Here is a 24988-nt window from a genome sequence, read left to right on the forward strand (position 1 = left end):
AAGAAAAGTCCCTTGAGTGATTTTGTGCATGGAAAACTTTAAAATGTGTTTTTTTTAGGTTTATGTCATGTAGATTGTTTAGAATGCATCTATAGATTGAGCAACGGTGCAAAATGACATGAAACTGAACTCACCTTTGCCCTCAGTGTAATTAATTTATCTTTATTAATCTACTTCAACTGTCTGTCAAAACAAGTTGGCAACCAAGCATTATATACAGATCATTGCTAAGCTGACAGGCAGTGTAATCGGCACATGCACAATCATACCAGTCCAACTATATTACAAACAGGTTATTAGGAACTTAATGACAGTAAAGAAAACAATATACAACCCATAATTAAAGGTAAAGATTCATTCAAGCACCAGCCTATAATACAGCATCTTCAAGCCAACTCATCAAAACATTTTGAGCAGATTTTTGGTCTTTAACTGTGATTATTGTTTTATGCAGAGCTCCCAAACTATTACCGTACTGTATTGTAAAACTGAACCAATAAATAGCTCACACTGTAAAGCTGAAATGCAGCCTGTTTAATAGCCCCTACCTTAAAGAGAATGGTATTTAACATTTATTTAGATGATTAAAATCACAATATCACAAATCTTGTTTCTAATTTTGTCTTTACAACAGTAATGGCCAGGAAAAAAATGTGTTAAGTCTCAAAAGAAATATAAAGACACAGCAGAAAAAGTCATCAACAATCTGAACTTTACTCACCGTGATCACTAAACAGGGTGTAAATATCCTGAAAACGGACACAATTTATAAACTTGAGATGAATAAAAAAAATAAAAAGTAAGTTTGTTGCTTTATATGATTAATATTTTATTAACCATAATTCCCTGGAGTTAGCTATGAGGCTTTGGTCCCTTATTTCACTTTGGTCTTTTATTTTGTTTCCAGCCCTTTTTTCATGTTTATGTATCACAGACACTGCGGCCTTGCTTCAGAATCCCCACAAAATCCATTGGCTCTGGTATAAAATTGTCTGCCAGAGTGCTCGCTCAATATAGCAGTGACTGACTTTTAATCAGTCTCTAGGGGAATCTTCACCTGCAAGGTGCACTCAGGAGCTCCAGAGTTTCTCATAACACAAGCAGAAGAGCAGAATGTGATGGATGGCGCCCTCTAGAGGTAGTCCAGCTCCAGTGCGTGGCTCAAAGCCTCGAGATCAGCCCTACAGGACACTCTCCAGAATGGCATGTTCTTCTGATAAAACAAAAATAATGTCATATTAAACGCGTGTATAGAGTATAACATTGAAACTTAAGGTAGTATCTTTTCAGAAGTTTTCAGTGTTTCTGCAGAAGCAGAGCATATGTGAAGTATTGTCCCATTTGGAGGGGTACTATAGTACACAGTTAGATACATCTGGATAACATTGTAGAAAAGCATTAGAAAAAAAAAAATCTTGGAAAATCTCAATGCAGGGATTTCATGAAAAAACAAACCCGTACCACAGAAGCTGCAGAAATCAAGCATGGTGTAAGGTTAACTGATTTGCTGTGGCCCATTTTTCAGCTGTTAAAGTAATAAAAAACAGACAGTTTTACCTTCTTGGCTACAGTCTCCTCTTCAGCTCCATCTCCTATCACCACATAGACTGCTCTCCGACCAAACCTCTGAGAGACACGCTCAAAACAACTTTCTTTGCCTTTGAAAAGGAGAAAAATCACAGTTTAAATTATTATTACAGCTTTTTCACTTGCTTAACTGTGATATTATCTGCTTGCCTACTTTCCCTTGAAGTTTTCTCACCTGTCTTGGTGGCACTGTATATGTTCTCTATGGGGAAGGCTGAACCTAAACCATAGAGTAACACCTTGGACAGGGCTGGAATGAGCTGGGTAGTGGTCACCAACACATTCACACAATTAGGCCTGAAAGAGGGCAAGACAGATGCTAAAGTCAGTAAATACGACAAATAAATATATTTTGTCACAAACTGAGAAAAATACAATTAGAAAAAAATGTGAAAACGTCAAATTAAACAAAGCTAACATTTAATTCACCTCTTACTGGTAATAAAACTGTGGAAGCATAAACTGACCTTGAGTTGATGAGAGCCAGAGCTTTGAGTGCTTGAGTCAGCCACAGGTCAGTGAGGACTTCCATCTCTCTCCTTAACTGTAACCACTCTTCTCGCTTGGGGCTGCCCAGTAAACCTGACCATCAAGAAGAACAAAAGCTTGACAAATAATCTTGGAAACAAGTATTTTACTCTTCTTCATATTCAAACTGCATGTTTATGCCTAGAAAGACAATAGGAACCTAATGAAAAGTGACTACTCTTTTTGAATGAACTCGAATGAAAAGGTCCTACTTTATGACTTCAAACCAATCTTGTTTTGAATCTTAGATTTTAGATTTAGTTCTTTAACTCTTTACCCATTGAAGCCTGACTAGGTGTAACGCTTAAAGTTCGTTTCTCTTTTGCCTTTAAGGGTACTGGTGAAAGGGTTAAGTCCTACAGTTGATAAATATTTGCATTTGTCTAGAATAATCTCATCATCTAACTTCCTGTAAGTGCTAGGTTTTTAATATGTGCACGAGAACCCCAGATGAAAGAAGGAAGTAAGAATGTCTAAACTTTCATGTCGCACATAGACAGCAATGTTGTATAAAATGAGACTGGAACTTACCCCCAACATTATTTTTGTATGTGTTGTAGATCTCCTTGACTCTGCGGTATCGGAAAGCTAGTTTCCTCATCCAGTCCACCCCTCCGTGGACCCCTGACCCCAGGCACAGAGATCCTGCTCCTGCTGGGCTCTGGAAACCATCTGACCCAAAGTTGTAAGTGCTGCAGAGTCACAATAAAGAAAACAGCCAGGATATAAATGATAAAGGTGCGAGCTGAATTCTTCTGAACATCTTATTGTAGCAGTTCATCATTGTTGACATTGGTACTCAAAGAATCAGTAGTTATATTCACTAATATATTTTAGGGTTGCAGGAATTGATTCAAGCAATTCAACCATTGAAAAAGAAAGCATTGCTTGAGCTGTTCATCAAATGTAGGGAAATGTGCCAGTGCAAATGAAACTGTCAGGGCCAAGAAATCCTGTAAAATTGAATGAGCATTTGTCACTAAAAATATTATATACATGTAGTGTGACTAGGATAAATATAAAAACATACTCAAATGAAAAGGTCCAAGTTCAATAAAATAAATATGTCAAAAGTGTACTTTAGTACAGACTGGTTCGTTCAAATCATTCCTAAAAGCGTCTTAAAGTGTTTCAACAAGTTTATGCAATAAAACACCAGGACTGAGGGAGACAGAGGGAATGAAAGAGATAGTTTGATGAGAAATGAAAGCACTGGATAATCCTCTGACATATTATATGACTGTGGAAGTAGGGAAAATAAAAGACATGCACATGCTTGCATGCATGAGCACACACAGATGCACACAAATGCACACAGCCCCAGTCTCATCTCCATGCTTTTCTCTTCCTGCCCCCTAAAACCCAGAGGGCAAGTCTGGTTCACAAGCCATAGCAGAACTGTCAGAGTTTCCCAGCTAAGCTTTGAGTACAGTAACACAGCAGAAACTTTACCTCAGGTCCTGTCCATTGTCATCTGATGCCACGTCATCAATATGAACTTGGTCACATTCCTGGGAAATGAAAAGGAGAGCAGATATATGAAGAGATCCTTTTCAGAGTAAAGCCATGTACAGGCAGGTCTCTGCTATATAGAAACGATAGCAAAATGAATGGATATGAAAAAAAAAGGGTTAAAATAAAATACAAGGAAGGAGGAAATAAGGTGTCAGTGCCAGTAAGGCGCCAGGGAAAAAAAGTCTGTCAACATAGTGGTGCAATTCTAGTGCAACCACATAGTGAAGTAAAGTAAATCTGCACTTTTTTCTTTTTAATACACCTAACAATTTAACCACTGGTTAAAAAAAGAAATTCTCTTAAGAATCACTCATTGTCCGACAAGCACAATGGTTTGCATATTTGTCTCTGTTGGACGTTAATGCAGCCAACCAGACTGCAAGGAACAAAACCACACTGTAGCTTAACCATGTCTGCAGCCAAAACACCTTCAGCAATATGCAGTTAAACAAGAAATTTGAAAACAGCTATTATGATTTGATATGTTAAATTAAAAAAAAAAAAAAAAAAAAAAAAAAGTAGGACAAGTCAGTCATCACAGACTAAGTGAAAACACACCATGCAAAGGTATCAAGCAAAAACTTGCACTCCGCTTTCTGCACACTCAGTGATATACTCTGTTTGTAAGCACGCACATGCTTAAAAATGGAGTCCTAGTATGATTCCAAACTGTAATGCAATGACCCAGCACAGACCGGCTCTCCTATCACCTTTCAGTCATCCAGACGGAGACGCTACCTCATCTTCCTTACATTGCTGCATAACAAAATTCCCAGGGGCTGCAACCCACCTCCCACTCAGGTGACATCCACCCATGCTGAAATGTAACTGCTGACCGTACAATGCAAATTACCTTTGTATAATTTAATTTCAAACATTTGGTTATTTAACAGGGAAAAAAGCAAACTGGATCCTTCATCTGTCAGCTATGGGAAGTTCTTAAAATGTCAATGTAAGTGCAGAATAAAAAAAAAAAAAATAGCACATATGCTAAAAGTCTGAAAAAGCAAAAGTCTGAGTTAGTCTGATTTTGATTAGACTGTAATAGTTGTATTGTTAAATTGAGATAAAGAAAACTAGAACACACTGAAATCTTTTTTTTTAAACCATTAAAATTTCAACTGGCAATGGTGGACTTGATTAGTCAGACAGTAACACGTGAGTCATGACAGCAGCAGTTGTAGCCACTGGTGTTGCCACAGACATGATAAGGACAAGATAATTGCACCTTAAGACTTAACAGGCTTTGTCAGCCTGATATGGGGTACTGCTTTAGAGCTTTACTGAGCCCTGACAACAAAAGGAGGGATAAAAACTGGGTTTGCAAATGGCTTTGTTGGCTCCTTTCCCTCTTCTTGACTGTTCCTCCTCCCATTTGACTAATTTCCCCCTTGGATACTCAGACACAGACCTATAATTATAGCACAAAGTGTACTTGTTCTCTTTTTCTATGCAGCTCTTTAGGTTTTTTTTCTTTGTCAGAACAAGGTTAAGGAATTTAGGATGAAAAACACATGCATTGTTCAGTCACTAGCAGGTACTAAAACTGCATTTTAATGACCAACAGGGGCTTTTATTTCTTTTTTTAAGGAGTCATCATTTTAAGAGGTTGTGTATTAACTTTGGCAGAGTTTTTTTTTGACGTACTGTCAATTCCCCATGAAAGTAAATTGTTCGGGTAATGCTATAAATGCAGCAGAAAGAATAAATACGAGATAGATATTGTGTGAGGAGATTTCTACAATGAGTGCCACCGTGCTTTATGTAAGAAGAAAAAGCTGCAAAATGTCAAACCGCTCGCTAAGCTCTTGCAGGCAGGGTTTTCTGGTTAACAGTATGCCAGCTTACATTGCTGGATAATTTTCAGTGCTACAGTTTTCCAGCTTACTGGAAAAAGTCACACAATTATTAGAATATATTGAGATCCAGTGCACTGTGAGCCAAATATGAAAATAGTACACTGGCACAATTTTCTTTGCGCAGCAAAGCACACTGCTAATTAATCAACACTGAGTCTTGCAATTTTATTTGTGCTCCTGTTTTTTCAACATTTACGGTTCATCACACAAATTTGAAACCTCACCTCCAGGTCATTGAAGAAAAGCCTCGAGTCAGCCAAGTTGAAGATCATTTCCTCCATCCACAAACCCAGAGACACTGCCTTTGAAGAGTCCTGATGCACACAGACACAGAAAAAATTGACACATGTTGTATATGCCATTCTCGCACAAGATGGGGAGAAGAAAACTGTTGAAAGTTAGTCTGGACAGTAACAGATTTTTTCTTTTTGGCATCTTTATCTAAAACTATAAACAGGTTTAGCACCATTTATTTGCCGTGAATAGAATGTGAATGTGAACAAAGGCTGTGCTCTTTGTTAGCAAGTTCATAGAAATAAAATTCTGGGCTTAGGTTAAGACTAGAAGCTTTGGTATTTAGAAAATAAATTGTTCATTTAAGGTTATCTAAAATTACTGCTCTTTTCATTATGTCAATGCACACATAATAGAAGCTTTGTTCTGCTCTAAGTAAAAGGATTGACATAAACAGGTTCCAGAAGAAGGCAAGTGTGAATATTTATCTGTCAATCAAACTCTATTGCTTTTCGTTATCTCTACCATCTCCATTCTGAGCTATTTGTTTTGGCACTCATAAATTCAGTCAACAAGCTTTCCCAACTGTTCTCTGCTGCTGCTTTTGGTCAGGCATGAAAACTAATCGAACTCAGCATGGAGTCTAAAAACTATTAAAAAACCCTTATTTTTAATCGTATACATTTAGAATCGTTTAACTAGTGGCACCTTAAATGCGATGGCTATAATAACTGAAATGTATTCAGTCTTTCACCTTTTCCCTCACACCTTTTATCCTCTGTTATTTTCTATCATATAGAAAGCAAACTAAAAACCAGGTTTTGCATTACATCAACTTCAATTTAGTTTTTTTAATAAGCATATTCTGAATTACCACCTTCAGAAAATATAAATCATAATGTGCCAGCAGTCTGGCTGACAAATCATCCATGTGTGGGCTGTCGTTCAACATTAAAAAAAAAAAAGAAAAGAAAAAAAAGTGTGTACATGTGAGTGGTGCATTGTTTTGATAACTCCTCTTTGGCAGCAAGACACGCCAAGCCAGGAAATGTCAGCCAAAGGTGAACATTTAATTAGTTCATTTGAAATGACAAGCGGGGCTGTGTTCTCGCTCAGGTTGGTAAAATGGGCTTGATGACACAAGTAGGGTAAATCACAGCAATTATAAAATACCTCCCTCCACAAAAGGGCTTAAAAAAAGGTGATTAAGGACAAAGGGCAAAATAAGTTCAATAGGAGCGACGTGGAGGACACAGGTGACTGGGAGAAAATGCAGAGGGCGAGGACTAAGGAAGAGGTGAATAGAAAGGATGAAGTGGGTGGAGTTAAAGGCTTGAGAAAGGTTTGTTTGTCCAATAATTGAAATAATTGTCTGTAATCACCCTTCTCTGAAGACTGTGGTTACTACTACACAGAAAATCAAATAAAAGCCCCTTTCTTTTAACCCCAAAGCAAAGGAATGAAGATGAAAACAGAGGTAGAAAAGGAAAGAACATGGAAGAAAATTCGGTTCCCAAATTTGCACCTTTGCAGGGGACTTTTGTTTGTGATATAAAAAAACAGGGTTTGGGAAGGGAATTCACACTCTGGAGAATAGAGTGAGGTGCTGCATGATAGATGAGATAATGGAAGCAATGTTTTGGGAGTAAGGGTCAGCTCCTCATGCGGACATCTATTCACCTCTGGCTCACCAAGCTAGTGAAAACAGGTTTCTTTCAACAGACCCATTAGTCTTCCTCAGAGTGGGCCCAGACTTAACTTTACATACCCAAGCATTTGTTATTAATAAGAGCAAATTACATTGATCCAGTTGGAAGAGGCTTATGGTGAGAAGCAGGATGCAAACTAAGTTAATTATCTCCAGAAATGATTGTATTATTTCTCCTTTAGTAGGAACAAAAACAAAATCTTTCTAGCTTGTAAACCATCTCAATATTAGGCTATTAATCTGTTTTTCCACTGTCATTCATTCAATTCCTTTACTGCATGTCTTAGTTTTGATGTCAGAAGGTGTCCAGCCGAGCTTCCCTAGATCCAACAGTGGGGTGTTTGGGTGGTGGGAGGAATCAGGAATTTCTGGCACATGAGTCACATTTCAACACATCCACAGAGTCTAACTTGCTCCTTCTCTTTTCTTGGCCCTTCTGCTCTTTCTCTCTTCACCCCCTCTCCGTGGCAGAAGAGAAAGAAAAAGAAACAACTGATCTGAGCCCATCAGAAACGCTGCTCTCAAACTCCCATCAGCCTTGTGTCAACCCGCAGGGGGACCGTGAGAATTCAAAACACAGATCCACGGCCAAAAACAAGAAATGCACCACTGTCCGCCCCTCGTCAGCTGCCTGTCTGTTATGTAAAGGTCCCACTGGCTGCCAATCACGCCGCAGGTTGTCGGGGTAGCTAAACAGCCCTGCTGCATTATGAAAAGAAACAGGAGGGCAGAAAGGAAAAACAGCCAGCGTGTGAAAATGCTCAGGGATGAGACCCAAAGGTCACTTGTCTCAGGCAGCCAAACTGTTGACCACTAAGTTAAATAAGCACTTGATTGGTGAGAGAAAGCGGGGTTACACGTTTGTTGTTAGGATCATGTGTCCACCAGCCTTATCGCTGGCATTGTGTGTGATTATAGCTTCAGTACATACTTCTTACAGTAAATGACAACGAGAATGGTCATATCGCCATACCTTGCCAAATCGTGAGGAGAAAGTTCCCGTGAGGAGCGAATGGAAAATAATGATGGTTTCATCCAGATCCCAGATAAACACTCGCTGCAGTGAAATAACAGATATGTAATGTTAACCACATGACAGTTTGTGAGTGTGCGTGAGAGAGAAAGATAAATATTGTAGAGAAATGCTGCTAATTTCCAACAATGTGTGACCATGTGTTTACCTCAATATCAGAGTCCAAAGGTGGAGCGGGGTCACTGGCTCTTTTTCTTCCTCTTAACTTGCCATCTGAACCCCTTCGTGTTGGGACCCCCTCCTCTTTACCTGGTGTGGGGGGGCTGGGTGGTGGGTGGTACTCTCCTAAAAGACAGAAATAATTTTTTCCTTCTTTTATTTATTTTTAAAACCGGTCACAAACAACAATTTGTATGTTCAAAGGGGCAACTACGTGGTTTTCAGAATCATCAGGGAAGTACAGTTTTGAATATTTAGGTTTTTGTATTCTTTTTCTTAATGTCACAATGATTAAAAAAAATGACACATAGTATAATTAAAGTGATTAAATCACTCAAATATTCTTAAAAAAAAAGCTCAGAAATAAAACAAAAAAAGAGAAGTTTTTACCTGTATGCGACTCTGGGCTGTGATTGGGCAACATAATTGGGTGTTCTGGGTGCTGATAGGCTAATGGAGCAGTGATCGCAGCAGGGCTGATGTTGCTACTGGTTAGATAGGGGCTGTTGTAGTGATGCGAGTTATAATACGGCGAGTATTGACTCTGACTGTAGCTTGAATACGCTGAAAACTCCTGCCAACACAGACAAGAATATTAGTCTGTGACGTCAAACATCAGTTGATAACCGATTACATTACAGGACTTTTAGAGTTCCCCTTTTATTTCTGCAGATAACTATAAACAAAGAAAAATTTTGTTCATGCGTTGCTAGTAAGAACTTAGATACTCACTTGTTGTGCAGGGTTGAAAGGGGTTGAACTTGAGATTGCATGGGTGCCTTGAAAAATTCCAGATGAGATGCCACTACCTAAGGAATGATGCATAGACAAGGGTTAGCTTTAAGGTATAAATCACTCAAAGGATTCAAAAAAATGATACAATTCCAAACTGGAGGGATATTTGACTCTGTTCCATCTGGTATTGTTGAATCCGCTTCATATATAATTTCGCAAGATCCAATCTGATCTGTGATCTGAGTAGAGGAAGTACTGAGCAGTAAACTTTGACTCCTCTGTGACAGCTAAGTGCTGTAGAAGGTTAGAGAGTGATTTATTATCGACATGACAACACAGGTGGGAAAGTCTGCTGCTCCGGCTGCTCTGGGAATCTTCAATACTAATCAAGCCAAGGCAAGAATGTCTTCCTCCAAGCGATTTTGCCCCACAGTGATGCTGTCTCACTCTGCATCTTCCTGTCAGGTCTGTGCATACTGTTTGTTTGTCTGATTAACTACTTCTCCTGTAATTTTATCACCTTCACCCACAGAACTATATTTCTGATTTTCATTCCATCCCTTTAGTTTAACCATTATCTTGATATAGCTTAAAAAAAAAGCAAATTAAAATAAACCCCCCAAAAATGCAAAAATGCTGGCTATTATCCAAAGAGGATCAAATGAACTTCTACTAACTGTGAAAAAAAGTACATTGTGTGTGGTTCCTTAAAATGGGGATACTATTTCCTAACAACTTCATGTAAAATAATTACATTTTCAGAATTTACAAACAGACAGTTATACATGTTATGAACCGAAGAAGATGACAGTTGACATATTTTGCAGTCTTTGCTAAACCAGCTGTGTTACAGGACAGTTGAAGTAACTGTAAAGTAAAAGAAAGAACATTTTTAAAAGCAGTTCGACCTTTTAATGTTCCCATTTTAGAGAGAGTAAGAGCCTTTTCTTGTTATGCAGCTTGTTATGTAGATGATTGTGTCTATTGCTATTTGCATTCACATGAAAAACAGATCAAATGACATGCCTACTATGTGTTTTATTTCCACCTGTACTGTTTATTGAATGGGTGGTTTTAAGCAATAAGTAATTACATGGGATAGTTTGGAAGTTAATTAACAGACACTGCTAGCTTCCTAGCTTGCTATATATAATTACCTTACGTTTACCCTCCATTGTTTAATAAGATCATAAGATCATTGTTTCATGTTTCATAAGATCATTGCTCCTTCTTCACCATGACACAGTGCATGACAAACAGTAGAATAATGACTCAGTGGAAGAATCACAATGAAACGGTCTCAAATAACACAACAGCCTTTAGAGTGACTAAAGGAAAAATACAGGACGTCTCTGGAGTAAACACAAAATCTCCCATAGCCCCCATTTGGTTTGAGTTGCACACACAGTGTACAGTAAGTTTTTCTGAAGGCTTTTTGTGGTGTGTGTGTGTGTGTGTGTGTGTGTGTGTGTGTGTGTGTGTGTGTGTGTGTGTGTGTGTGTGTGTGTGTGTGTGTGTGTGTGTGTGTGCGTGTGCGTGCGTATTGTGTACAGTATAATGGATGACATGGAAACATTCTGAAATCCTACAAACATTTGGTTGTTGTGGCAGTTTATTACCGTTTGAAGTTTTCAGTTAATGATTTATGCATACAAATATTCAAACAACTGTATTTTGTTTGGGAACAGTATCCTTCAAGCTTTAAGTACACTATGTTAAAAACTGTTTGTTGGTTCAAGGGTGATCTAACAAAGCACAGTCACTGAAGGCTTTGCAGTTTCTGAGAGGTTCCATCAAAAGTGTGTTTACATGAATATTTACATTCCTGCGTAATGCCTCACATCTGAATATTCTCCTAAAAGAAAGTTATATGGAAAAAAAGAATTGACTTGTCTGCAAAGAGCTGACAAGCAATTGATCTGGAGTCCGTGGGTGAGTGGAGAAAGATAAAGCATGACATTCATATTGGATAACACTGGATTTTAAGCAGAGCACAAATTTAACTGTGTAAAAGACTAGCGATTCTTCTTCTTCGAAGAAGATTAGGGTAAATCAAAAGCTATGGAAACAGCTACTCAGTCATCTATAAGAAGAAAAAGGTCAGTTAGTCTGTTAGCTAACTGAAAGGAAAAGGATCTATAACCATGACTATTTTGGCAATAGAGTAAACTATAGTTATTCACAAACAATGAATTGTGCTTATTCACAACATGACAGTTTAGTGCTCATTTTAACTGCAGCCATGAACGTAGAGATGTTTGTGACAATGCAAGTTCCCAACATTAGATGGCTTTTAACCTTGCAAAGTCTGTGTGGTGTCTGATTTTGTTGAAGTGAGAATAACACAAGGTAATTATCCCTGCTAGTGAGTAGTCATTTGGTATCCAGCCTTATAGACACTCCATCTAGTTCAGTATTAACAACATGTTAACTGTCTCCTGCTGATACATGTGAGAAATGTCAGTTCTGAACTTGTCTCAACTTGATTTCACCAAAAAAAAGAAAAGAAAAGAAAAAAAAATGAATAAAAAAACAAAAACAAAAAAAACTTCCTGGTAAACTGTGGCACTTAAAAATTGTCCAATCACTCACAGAAAGATTAAAATTAATACTTCACCAGCTTCAACAGATGCTTTACATACAACACCTTACTTCTAAAATGAAGAATATTTTTTTAGTACCATAACTACTGTAATTATCATATGCACCAAATGTTCTTGTCTATTGTTATATACTGTTGAAGAAGAAGAAAGGCAGTAAGATTCAGGAAGTACTGGGTTGTTATTCTCAAAAATATTCTTGGCACCTGGGATTACTATTGTGAAATCAACTATGTTCTCTAGCCTTAAATGTTAGTAGTTGCTAATGTTATAAAAATTCTTAAGCTAAAAAAAAAATCCTATATATTTAAAATGTTTACATTTTGTTAACATTTTAAAATGTTACAATTTTAAATAGACGTTCTGCTTTTTAATCGGAGTTTATTTTAAATACATGGGACAATCACTTTAGTCAATAATCAAAATCACAAAGTCACATGAAATTTGTCAGACGTAGAACGTAAGCAGAGGAACGACTAATGTCATTAATAGTATCTGAATTAATAGGTGTATTGTTATAATGTTAAGAACTCATTGGTGTAGAGTGCAAATCAACAGCATTTTAAAAGCACGTCCACTCATCGGTTTATTGCCCTAAATTGTTTCATCTTCTCTTTGTCTCTTTCATTCAGTGGAAATAGCTCATGCTCTGTCTGCAATATTAAACCCATTCAACCCTCCGTAAAATGCCCCTTAACCTCTCCCCTCTCACACACAAGGTCAATTTCACGCTGGTTTCAAAGCCATAAAGTCGCACTGAGCGAGTCATGCTTTGGGCGCCGAACGACTGAGGAATGTGTACAGCACACACACACACACACACACACACACACACACACACACACACACACACACACACACACACACACACACACACACACACACACACACACACACACACACACACACACACACACACACACACACACACACACACACACACACACAAACACACACGGGCATAGTGCTGAACAGACTCACGAGCACTATATCTTAGTCAAATCATTTGACCGCCAACAAGACCCTCTGCCTAATTTTTGTTATCTCTACAATTCATATTTTTCCTCTATCCTCTCATTTTCTCTTCCTATCATCTACATGTTTTTTTTGACTCCCTCTCCGGAGAAATTGACACAAGCGCTTGCATGCTGTGTTGTTGGTCTGAGTGGAGAAAGGGGGCCTGACCCCACGAAAAAGAGGAGGGGTGGGGAGACTTTTGACGCCAGGAGTCCAGACCGCAGCTAATGGAGAACAGGTGTGGCAGAGAGAGGAGAGGAGCTAAGGACGATGGCGAGTATGGATGCTCCATCCAGTAACGCAATATCAGAGATGCCATATAAAAGGTCTGTGCATTGTTGTGTGCGGTAGCGTGTCCTTAGTTTCAGTACATACAGTGTTTCAGACTAACCATGTGTATGAGAGTAGCTGTAGAGACTTTGACTTGATGGAGTACTGCTGAAGTTGGAGTAGCCCAGTAGTCCTGTCTGTCCTGGTGAGTGACTTAGGCCATCCTCAGTTTTAATATCTGAAATAACATTAAAAAACAGAAAATTAATGTTGCATTCAGGGCAAGACTAACCAACAAAGTTATTTTCATTATCAATTATACCAAACACGCTATTACTAGAGTTTCGATGTTGAAGTCAGAAAACGGTTTTGTCTAATCCATGTTAATCAGTTGAGATAATTAAACCTACATAACACACTGAGGTTGACTATCAAGGTTTGACATTTGAGTTTCTAGATCAATCTCTTGAAATCCATTTTCCTCAGCAACACTGAACAGAGCCTACACAGATTAACCACAATGCTAAAACAAGTGACAAGTGACGTGATCAGCTTGTTATAATGCAGTGTTCTGCTGGTAAGCCTGTGGTTCTGGCCTTCCTGGATGTTAGTTTGCTACATGCCACCCACTTCGACACATGTACACCCCTTCAAAGGCAGCAGTCTAGAACAATGCACCTCACGACCTGCAAAAACTCCACAGAAACAGCTCTGAGAACGCATCAAAGACCCAAAAGTAATCATTTGGCCCCTGATCCTTCCAAATCCTAGTCAAATCAACCAATCTGCGGGATGCCTAGAACAAACTGTTCCACTGAGGCCCAAACATCACAGGATGCAGCCAGAGAGCTAGTGTCTATGCCCTGACTAATCGCAGCTGTTTTGACTCGAATGAGAAAGACCCACAAAATATTGTTTTAATGCTGTGGCTTATTGGTGTAAGTAAAATGGCAATTTATCTTCGTAGCACAATGCCCTGGTTTGCTGTGTATATTATAAAATGTTTGTTCCCCTAGTGTCCACCTCAAGTCACTGTTTTAGAATGTTATTGCATTGTATATTCATAACACCATGTTTGTTTGTACTTACTGTAAGATGGCATGCTGTAGCCCTGTGTGTGGTGCGTGTACGATGCGTATGGTCCTGCAGGTTGGAGGGCAGGGCTGTACTGAGTCTGTCCATATGCTGCCATGACAATGATCCTGGAGAGGGAAGAAAAAAAAAATGAGGGAACTTTTGTTAGCGAGTTTGACTTCTCTATATCCATTTCACTGTTTTGTCATGTTAAAATTCAGCATGGGGAAGAATGGGTGGCTGCCAGGAATCTTTGATAAAATTGAAAGATATGCGTTGTTTTGTTGTTTTGGTCTCTTTGCTTCGTCTGCTATTAAAAGCTTAAAAACTTAAACAAATCTAAATAAAACTCAGCTTGAAAGTTAAATGAAAGGAAAGGTGAGCTATAGCAATTTCCAGAATCGCAAATTTACATTTTTGTACTTTACTAGCATAGCTTTGCTTAACCCATAGATAAAAATAATCCTTATTTGTCTTAAACAGTTCAGATCCTCAGTTTATCCACGGGCTAATGCAAGCTATTTTCGCTCCTATTTCCTTTTAGTGTAGATCCTTTTTAACAAGCTTTCTTTTGATTGGCTGCCTCTTGCAAACATAAGATGGCTTGGTCTTCTGTGCTCACAGCCAGAGCTGTGTGAACTGGTATTTTGAAGAGTCTGAAACCCATGTCTATAGTTCATTTGATCATACGCACTCTTTATATAATAAGGTAAAGACACCACAAAAATAGAAAGAGAAAACCACAACAATCAGATGATCCTTTATGAGCAAGCACTTGGCAACAGTGGGAAGGAAAAACTCCCTTCTAACCGGAAAAAACTTCAGACAGAACCAGGCTCAGAGAGAGTTTAATAATATCTAATGATTATATATGTTTAATAATACCTAATGATTATATACAAAGTGGTGAATAAACTAGTAAAAACAGGGGAGGAGAAGGAGAAATACTCCTATGCAACATAACTACGGTAAAGTTCAGAGTCACCTGATCCAGTCCTAACTACAAGTTTTATCAAAAAGTCCTAATCTTAGTTCACTTTAATTTTAGTGGCGAATGTCATTAAAAGAATACCTGAGGATGTGTAATGTCCTTGGATTAGTTAATAAGAAGCCCTGTGAAATGAAGCAAGAGTGGACACTGTTAGAAAAAAAGCCATGAGATCAGCCAAGAAAGAGACAATATCACTCAAAGGAATGGTTATAAACCTTTAAATACAGTTATGATAAGATGTTCATTCATTATGTAACAAACTTCTCAGTAATTTCTCAGGCAGACTGCATGCCTTTGTAGTTTGGTTCTCTTACCTGCTCCTGTAGAGAGAGAGCTTAAACCTCTTTATCCTCTCACACTGGTGTTTGTCAGGTTGCTTTCAAGTCGTCAACTCTCCTGTGGAAACAATAGTGAATACATACCATCAGGACATAGTCATGCAGTTTACTGACATGCCTCAAGCCCTGTTGAAACAAAACAAGGAGAAAAAATATTTTATTCATGCAAACAGTTCAAAAGGTGAACAGGTTTAAAGAAAACAAAGAATCAGACAGACAGATTAAGCTAAATGTAGCACTGATGTGAAGCCATTGTCGCAATGACTTCAGACAGTCAAATAAGGGATCTGAAAGTCAAATGGGGAGTTACAGAAACCAGGTACAACTGTTTCTAAGGTTGTTTTTTTTTTTTTTTTTGCAAAGTAGCCCGCTTTAACCTTTCAGACTTACTCTCCTACCTGACACCTGTGCCATGCAAATTGTGTGTTGCTACATAGGGAATAGTTCACAAACCATAATAACAGTGGGGGTGGATAGGGTTTTCAACAGAAAGCTGTTAAACAGAATTTCTCATGTCTGTTGGCTGACATGGTGGGACGATAGAGCTGATGAGTAAACACGACGGCATGACAAAATAATGACATGAGGAGAGGAAAAATTTTGCAAGATATTTTTCCCTTGAGCTACAGTAACTCTTTAATTTAATTGCTTCTCCTGAGTAAATTGAAGGTTTTTTTAGGGTCTACCTTATAATATAAAGCGCCTTGAGGCGACTGTTGTTGTGATTTGGTGCTGTATAAATAAACTTGAATTGAATGCTGCAAATTAATACGAGAAATATGATAACATATTGCTTTATTGGACAGTGAAATCATTCTGAAATCACTCAATTAACCACAACCAGATCGATATGGCCTTTTTGATTTTACTGTCAATTTACAGATAATTGGATATATCAGTGTAATGTGATATGAGATTTGATTAGAAGACGTACAATTGATAGGTCCTGCCTTATTAACAAAAGCAATAAAAATAAGAAAAAAGGGTTCTGTAAAGTGGGCTGATGGTTAGACAAAATCTGTAGCATATAAATTAGTTAAAGGAGGAAGCTGAATGAGGTCAGTCTGCCCAACAGAACTCCTACTACCATGCTGGGAAAATGTCAAAATGCTATCTGTGTTACACATATCAGATCAAAATGAAGGGAAATCTTGATTTTGGATGATACTATGGTGATTCGGTGGTAAAAGTTTTGAGAGGATTCACAAAGAAATGTCTTTACAAGTTTGCTGTGAAAGTACAGTTACAGTGCATCCAACTTCTGTAAAGAAGTAAAACACAAACCGCCTGCCAAGCCTTATCGCCTGACATCAGTACAGACCTCTCTAAGTCTCTTATGGCTGAATAGGAAAGAAATCCCAAATGTTGTTGAAAACATTTTCTGAAGAGTGAACTCTGTTAGCGTGCTAAAATGTTGATGTATGTGTGCGCATTGTTCCAGTGGCCAAGTAGGTGTCAGAGCAGTGAAGAAAAGCGTGACTAAATGCTATGGTTACCTGTCTTTGTTCCGCACAATCTTGTTCCTTTGTAAATATATGACTACATTTGCAATAACCTGAACTATTTTATTAATTGTATATGCTCTTTTTGTCTCCCCCTTCCCCCTCTCTGTTTTTGCCTAAGGCCATTGCAATCTGGCAAAGCTGTAGCTAACTGCCTGACCTCCAACCTCACTGACAACACATTGACAGAGACAGATGACAGTGATGAATTATAAGAGAAACTAGGTTTCAGAGCAGCAGAGACATGAGGATGACTGAGAAAAGGCAAAATGCATTATTTACAAGTTGCGCACTCTCAGCCACAAGGACTTACTAGATTCACTTGTAGGTCTATAGTATTAATCTCACCGTAAACATAAATACATGCGAATGCAGGTTATTTTTTTTCTTTCTATTACAAACTTTTTTTTCAAGTAAATATGTTACAACCACAGCTCAAAAGCATTAAATTGTATATCTGAATTATTTTCATCTCAATTTGAAATCTGAAATCAGGCTTTGCAGTTTAGATACAATCAGTAACCTTTGTTTAAGTCCTTGCAGCCTGAAGTGACCCTTATCACAGGCAGACTGTGAAGCTCAGTATGATGACACTGATACTGCAGTGCAGAGGAAAAATAAGGGAAGTTCTGTTGTGCTTTGCATTTCCTAGTACTTTCCAGGGAGTAAAACTAAAAGCAACGTCTGTTCAGAGTCCTCTTGACTTTAGTTGTAACAGTCCTGTATACATACACCCACACAGAGACACACATGCACGTACATGCAAACACAAAAACTGTATGAAAGCCAAGGCACTTCCTGGTTCAGGTTGAGGGCTGGGATGAGGGCGGCCAAGGCCATGGGAACTACAGGACACCGGAGGGAAGATGAGCGGCGCTCAACAGAGATGTGGAAGGCCAAGAACTGAAACTGAAGCTAAAACAAACCCAGCAATGCTACAGGGGGCCGCAAGGCCACAAAGTCTGTCTCACCAGCTTCACCTGGGTCTCAGAGTTCTGCTAGACCTCGGCTTATTTCACGGGTATCAAATTCTAGCCTTTGTGGAGTATATTGTGCTTTAGGTTGAAATGTCATTTGGGAAAATAAAAGGAAAACACCTGTTTATGCTTATTTACCTTTTATTAAGTTAAGACAACAATTTGACTCACACTAAACTGACTCATACCTATACATAATAAACTACGTTCACTTATTAAGGTGTTGTCATGTTCAAGAAACTGGTCTGTATGACATGTTATCACATCTGGAGAAAAATGAAAATTGCTGAAAAACTGTCACATAGCGTATCTTCTGCTTTGAACAAAACTAGTAAAGTTTGGTATTTTAACTAAGTGACCCACGAGTCCTCACCAGATGCTGTAGCTGGTGGTAATTTTCAATGCAGGGTGTGTTCCCTATCTTATTTACATTAGTCAGACAATTAGGGGACCAGTGTCTTCCTATTGTTGACAGTGTAAATATGTATGCAGCAACAATGTCTGTTTAAGTCTCTGTCTGGCTGTCTGAATTTTGATATGACTTTATAGTAAGAGTCTGGTTACAGCCTGAAGTGACCCACGGATGGTCTGACCTTTATTATTGGTTTTCAATCAGAAGTTTGAAAAGGTGATTTGGTGGTCTCTGGTCATGCCATATGGAACCCCACCTGGAGCCCTCGATTTGTACAGTCCACATAAGTGCCTGGGGGAATTTGGGGGGCTGTTTCGCTGTTGCACACAAACCTCTCTCTCAGCTGCTGATAAAAGACATTGAACAAGGACCCACTATTTGGATTTATGTCAATGTTTTGGGGAGGAACTTGATGCCATCTGCCAACCACTGCCCCCTTTAAACATTTTTGGCACACAACTGAAAGTTCAACAGACTACAGAAAACAGGAAAATATATGGATATTTATGTTCAGAACTTTTTTTGTGTATTTAATAATAATAAAAAAAACCTACATCCATCCACAAGTAAAAACAAAGCCAGCACTTCCAATATAAATGAACACAAGATGATTTAGTACACATGTGGGAAAACTGTTGTTTTTTCTGACATTTTCATGATTTTTTTTTCTTTTGGTATTATGATGATAAAAAGCCCTTTCAGAGCCTACAAACTCTGTCCAGTAATGCTGGAAAATCTTTCAGTAAACAGAGCGCAAACTTCATGCAAATCTGCAAGACTTTCCATCCAGGGACTGAGCCTGGTCTGGCACTTATTTTCTTTATCAATTATGTCCGCTGATTATTTTCCTAAGTAAACATGTGCACTAAATGTTCTAAAATATGCACATCTTTGAATTGCTTGCTTTGTCTGATAATTTACATTTACATATGTTTTTTTGTCTAAGTTTCCAATTTCCAAAAGACATAAGCTATAACATAGTGTTGTTGTTTCATTGGAAGATAACATGGATATTAAAATATTAGTAAATGACATTAGCACCCATTTTTTATGCTCATTTTCTATATGTGATTTGCTACCGCTGACTGTTATTGCTGTAACTACATCAAGAAAGCAATGGCCATCCTTACTCACAGAAAAAACTCCATCAGCAATGGATTAATTGTAACACTTGGAAAAACCATACAGAAATGTTTTTGTTGACTCCATACAAAGTTTGATATTTGCTATCACCACATAAAACAAACAAAAAAAAGACACACATGCACAAAATGGTTCCATGTTTTAGACACCTGTTGCAGTAGAAATTGTCCTATCAGGTCTTTTGTAGTTTTCATGCAATCACTCCCTTCTTACCCCAACTTATCTACAATATTTACAATATCAACAAAAAAATCTGTTAACTTCCATAACCACTTTAAGACATACACACATGATTAAAATAAAGACTCTATTGATTAGCTCAGCTTTTTTCTGTCTCCTTTTTTTCTTGAGATAAAAAAAAAACAGACACAAACAAACACAATTGAATGGTGACGCTATTCAAGTATGTTCATTTGTGTGTTCATTTAAAACTGATGTAGACAGAGAACTCCTTAGAAGGAAACAGAAGTGATTCTGCAAGCGGCTTTAATTAACCTCTGGCAGCAGTGAACCTGTTGTCAACTCTGTCTACACTCCGTAACTTTACCTCCAAGATTTGGTGTCCTGTCTTTTTCACTTGACTAACTCCAACAACAGCACTGCTTGAATGTCAGCAGTCCACTCCGTCTCTTGGTAATCAAAGCTTTTTTTATTCGACACTACTGGCACCTTTATCCCGATTTCTCAAACACACGCTCTTTCCTCCGTTCGACATTTCAGCTCATTTCAGCTTGCATTTGTTTCTTTGCAAGGTCGGTTTCCTCCCTGTGTTCAAGGAACAACACTTATAATATCCCTTATAATTTCCCCCTGTAATATTGCCAAACCCAAGAAGGACCACCTACACCAAAACAAGTGCCCCGGGACAGGGGTCAGAGAGGGGGACAGCTGGCAGACCTCCCAGCAGCCTAGAGGAGTGGGTGTGGGTTGGAGAACTGGGCTGACCCCAGTCAGATGGTGGTCTGGCTCCCAGGTAAAAAAACATCTGGTCTGATGATGGGAGGGCGGCTGTGCATGCGCTCATGAATTTAAAAGTGACACACGCCTGACTGCATGAGTGCTCCTGCCTTCTCTAATGAACTCATAGACGCACACTAAAGTACACAAACTCTCAGACTTGCGGCTTTATTAGTCATTAGGTTTACCCTCGATCGTCTCCCTAGCACATGATGGCAAGTGGCCGCCATAGCCGCTAACAGCTGGCCAGACAGAACTCAGCAGTAGCTGAATCTCAGAGGTGCTACAGACAGACCGAGGTCCAATTACTTCTTTACTGGTAGATTTACTGTGCAAGTGTGTGTTTGAGAGAGACAAAGAAAGCAAGAAAGAAAAATGGAGATAAGAATGCCAGAAAAAATTAGATATTATCAAATATGAATTCGAACTCAGTGACAGACTGGCAACCTCATCCTGTGGCAGCTGGGATAGGCTCCAGCCCCCTGCGAGCCTGAATTGAATAAGTGGAAGAAAATAGGTGGATGGATGGGTGAATTAGAGCTAACAGATGGAAAAATTGTAAAAAAAACAAACAAAAAAAACCCCAAAAGACAAAAAAAAACATTATATTATATGAGGAAAATGTAATGTTGAAAAAAATTCTGACACCTAAAAAAATATTCCATGGACAACCGAGAAATATTAAATTCTCTTTTCGTTGGAAAGTGCTCACACATTAACCCCCCGCCCAAAGAAAAAAATGGTCACAGTAGGTTTTGTTGCAATGTGTGTGGCTTCACTATTCAAGATGAGATAAGGAGATAGCCAGAAAGACAGCTGTTGTCTGCTGACAGCCCAGAGTTTATTACACATACCCAGACCTACACACACATCACCACAAGGCCTCGCCGGGAGCTTTCTGGGCCTTAAGGGAATTAAATATGGGGGAGAGAATGGCAGGGAAGCAGGAGACATTAAGAAGAAGGCTTCATAACTTTGGAGTGGTTCAAGAAGTAACAGAAACACGTTTTCTGCCCTGACTTTTTGCTAAACCAAACACATTGACAGTAATGTGCAGTTTTTAATAATTCAAAATTAGTATCTAAATGATGTTCGACTATCAGCTTTTATGTTGTTGGACTATAAATAAAGAAGCCTAATAAACAAATCTGATCTAAACATTAATCCCCCTCCCCCCAAAAAACAACAACAAAAAACTTGCTGTTGAGTTTTTTTTGGGACATTTAAACTTTTCCTTATTTCCTTAACATTTTACCTGATTGGTTGCAGGCTTCTCGGGTTATGAGCAAAGAGAATAAACTACATTTAAAAAACAGTATATTTAAAATAAAAAAACAGAGCAAAAACAAGCAATCACACTGACGTACACTGGTCACATAAATGCAGCCGTTATGACTTTGACCTTGTGTGCTTGTTTGTAAGTCAGGATTAAACTGGCTGTATCACTTGACTATTGTGTCCCTGCGACTGTTAAAAAGACAGGATAAACTACTGCCTAGGAAATACTTGTGACCTTGACAAACACCAAGTGCAATATTAGACATGTAAATATGTCTTTAGACAAAGGCAACATGCCAATATGTGGACAAATTTGGTCTGTACGCCTCGCTGATTAAAGCACAACGAGAAGATGTCAAGTGGTGTGTCTAAGAACAAATAAGCTGACTAAATGGCTAAAAAAATATTTAGTTCTGCGCCAAATACAAATGCACTCATTTTAGTGCAGCAAATTAGAAAGCTTTGCAATGACACAGCAAAGTCTGGCTCTAACACTGCTGTAGCCTTAAATTCATGTCATTAAAGCTGCTTGACTCCCAGTGAGAGTGAGAGAGAGAAGAGAGAGGCTGAGGAGAAAGGGACAAACAGAAGCCATAAGACATCAAGAGCTGCACAGCTGTGAAGAAATATCATAAAATCGGTGCCGATAAAGTCAGGAAGAGCAGAGCTTCCTATGAAAATATTTATCATTCCAGAAACGTTTGGCTACAGAGGGGGTTGGAATTAATTTGTGTTTTCTTAAGAGGGGGTGCCTTCGGTTCAGGATGGGGAATTCTCCACAACTCGGGACTTTTTGGGTTCCTGCTTATTCACAATTTATTAGAGCTAGTAATAAGAACCATGAAGTCTGAGGAAACAGGGAGAAGAGAAAGAGGCAGAGGGAGAAAGACTGTCAGGGGCTCGGGTCAGCTATAGAGAAGAAATCCAGAAATGGGGCCTAATGTTATTAGGAGACACACCACAGTGTTAAATCAAACATGCTCGAGCACAAACCTTGCGTATGTGGTTTGAGCCAGCACCCCTGTCGCCTCCATCAGATCCTTGGATATTTATGGAGATTGAAATAGAGGTAGCAGGAGATTCTAATTTATGGACGGTTGGGGATCTGAATTTCACACACCAGCTATCTAAAGTAAGACTCCCGCTTTGGAACAGAGATAACTGACAGTAAGTGGCAGGCGAGAGATATGCCAACTAGGTTTTACAAAATTCAGAGTGGTGGTATATAAAGAACCTATATTGGTGTCCCACATGATATTAAAAAAAAAGATCCCTGCCTGTACAAAAATTTAATTGTTTAACTTATTAAAGTTTAAATGTAAATTTTAAAAAATATTTCCTAATTAATATATATTTTATCTGTATATCATGGCAAAAATCTACTAGAAATCCAAGACAATGCAACGTCATATTTTTTTCATGTCAATACATTTATTTTAGAGGAGTCTGCTAAAACCAGAGGACCCCATTACTCATTACTCTTTACCCTGTACCCGATAGAAATGTTTAAAAGTAATTTGAATGACTGGCAAAACAGGAGAGTGGCTTTTCTAGTCTGGAGCAATGAAGGGGTCCTTGACAAATATGAATACCAGTCTTTGAAAAACGCTTACGGGGAGGCTCCCCTAATTTACTCATTGAGGGTCATTGAGTGGCTGCTACACGGGTGTCAGTGATTTGGGTGTAATCTTCTGTACTTATAGGCCCGAGCAAAAATTAGCCCACGGACTCAAAACGCACCAAGAAAAACAAAAGGAGCTCAATCTAAAGAGAAGGCACCTCACACACTTCTGCCCCAGTTTTTTTGGGGTTTTTTTTTAAATGGCTTGTCAAGACACAAAATAACCGTTTTGTTGATGATGATTTGGGGATTTTCTACTGCTAGGAATTATTCTTAAGAATTATAGTTAAACGCTTAATCAGTTGGAAAATACTATTCTCAGCCCACAGGATTTTTAAAACTACCCCGAAACAAACAAACAAAAAAACAAAAGCAAAACTAACCAGTTTTACTTGTATATGGCCCGACATTTTTCCGCTTTAGAAAACATTTGTCCCTACACAAATAGGAATGGTGCCAAGTAGGCTACTGTTTGTATCACGGCTTTGAAGATTCCTATCATTATACATTACATTTGGGCTATGTCTTATTTTTAAAAATGAAATTATAACACAATATATAAAAACAAACATTTTAACCATACCACTAATACCATCATTATATTACCCTAATTTTATAATCATAATAATAATAATTATTATAATTTTAAAATAGCCAAACGAGAAAAAAAATATAACAGTGTAGCTGAAAAATTATGCCGTAAATTTACTTTAGTATACACTTCTCACTGGTACGGTTTGAAAGAAGGGGGGGGGGGAGAAAAACTCTCTTAACAGGACAAATTATGCTTCCTGTAATATTTATCTCAAAAAGTCTCAGTCAGACTTGGAAGGGTCAGGAAATACATAAAAAATTCGCAGCGATACAAATGAGCATCAAACTCTACGGACTGTTTGGTTTAAATCAGTAAATCCGTGAAGTGATATGTAATGATATGATGCCCTATTGCATAAATAAATAAATAAATAAATAAAAGACAGAAAAGAAGGTATATTAAACTTACCATCATTTAGAATAAGGCATATGCAGGAAAAATCCGATTACCGATCAGAGCCTCTCCATGCCCAGGAGAGAGCCCGCAGGTCTTTTCCCCCCCAAGTGTCCCAGCAAATCAGTGACAACACGCTCCTGTTGACTCGGAGCTCCTGAGATGAGGAGGAAGAAAAAGCGGACGCTTTAAATCGAGGGGCTCTAGGTGACAGCTTTCTGCAGACACTCACTCGCATCGATCTCTCTTCTCGCACTCTGCAGCTTCAGGAGCGTGTTTGCTTTCCTGGCGGTGGGGAAGCGGTGTTAAGTAAATGAGCGAAGATTCCTGGTTCCTCCTCCTACTACTGAAGGAGTGCGGGCGCGCTGCACACAGCCTGAACGCGTGTGTTTGTGTGTGTGCGTGCGCGCCCCCAGGTCTCAGCCACTCCTCGTTTATGCCCTCAGCAGAAGTGCCTCACTT

At 38.6% G+C, this 24988-nt stretch overlaps 1 protein-coding gene across 2 annotated transcripts; it reads right to left on the reverse strand.

Annotated features, from left to right (window-relative positions):
- Positions 1–135: 135 nt before the first annotated feature.
- Positions 136–24906, reverse strand: eya2 (EYA transcriptional coactivator and phosphatase 2). Of its 2 annotated transcripts, XM_031748277.2 has the most exons (16): positions 24542–24898; positions 15625–15706; positions 15392–15432; positions 14335–14447; positions 13367–13483; positions 9356–9432; positions 9014–9197; positions 8613–8749; positions 8405–8488; positions 5714–5803; positions 3568–3626; positions 2647–2807; positions 2055–2169; positions 1763–1884; positions 1558–1658; positions 136–1213 (listed from the first exon to the last, which is right to left on the reverse strand). In XM_031748277.2, exons 4-16 carry the CDS (start codon positions 14435–14437, stop codon positions 1133–1135), a joined length of 1431 nt encoding a protein of 476 aa, XP_031604137.1. In that variant the 5' UTR covers positions 14438–14447; positions 15392–15432; positions 15625–15706; positions 24542–24898; the 3' UTR covers positions 136–1132. The 2 variants fall into 2 exon arrangements, with proteins under 2 accessions (XP_031604137.1, XP_031604138.1); XM_031748278.2 differs by lacking the exon at positions 15392–15432 and having other exon boundaries at positions 1133–1213; positions 24542–24906.
- Between the last annotated feature and the right edge of the window lie 82 nt (positions 24907–24988).

The sequence above is a fragment of the Oreochromis aureus genome, linkage group 5 (genome assembly GCF_013358895.1).
Source record: "Oreochromis aureus strain Israel breed Guangdong linkage group 5, ZZ_aureus, whole genome shotgun sequence".
Lineage (NCBI taxonomy): Eukaryota > Metazoa > Chordata > Actinopteri > Cichliformes > Cichlidae > Oreochromis > Oreochromis aureus.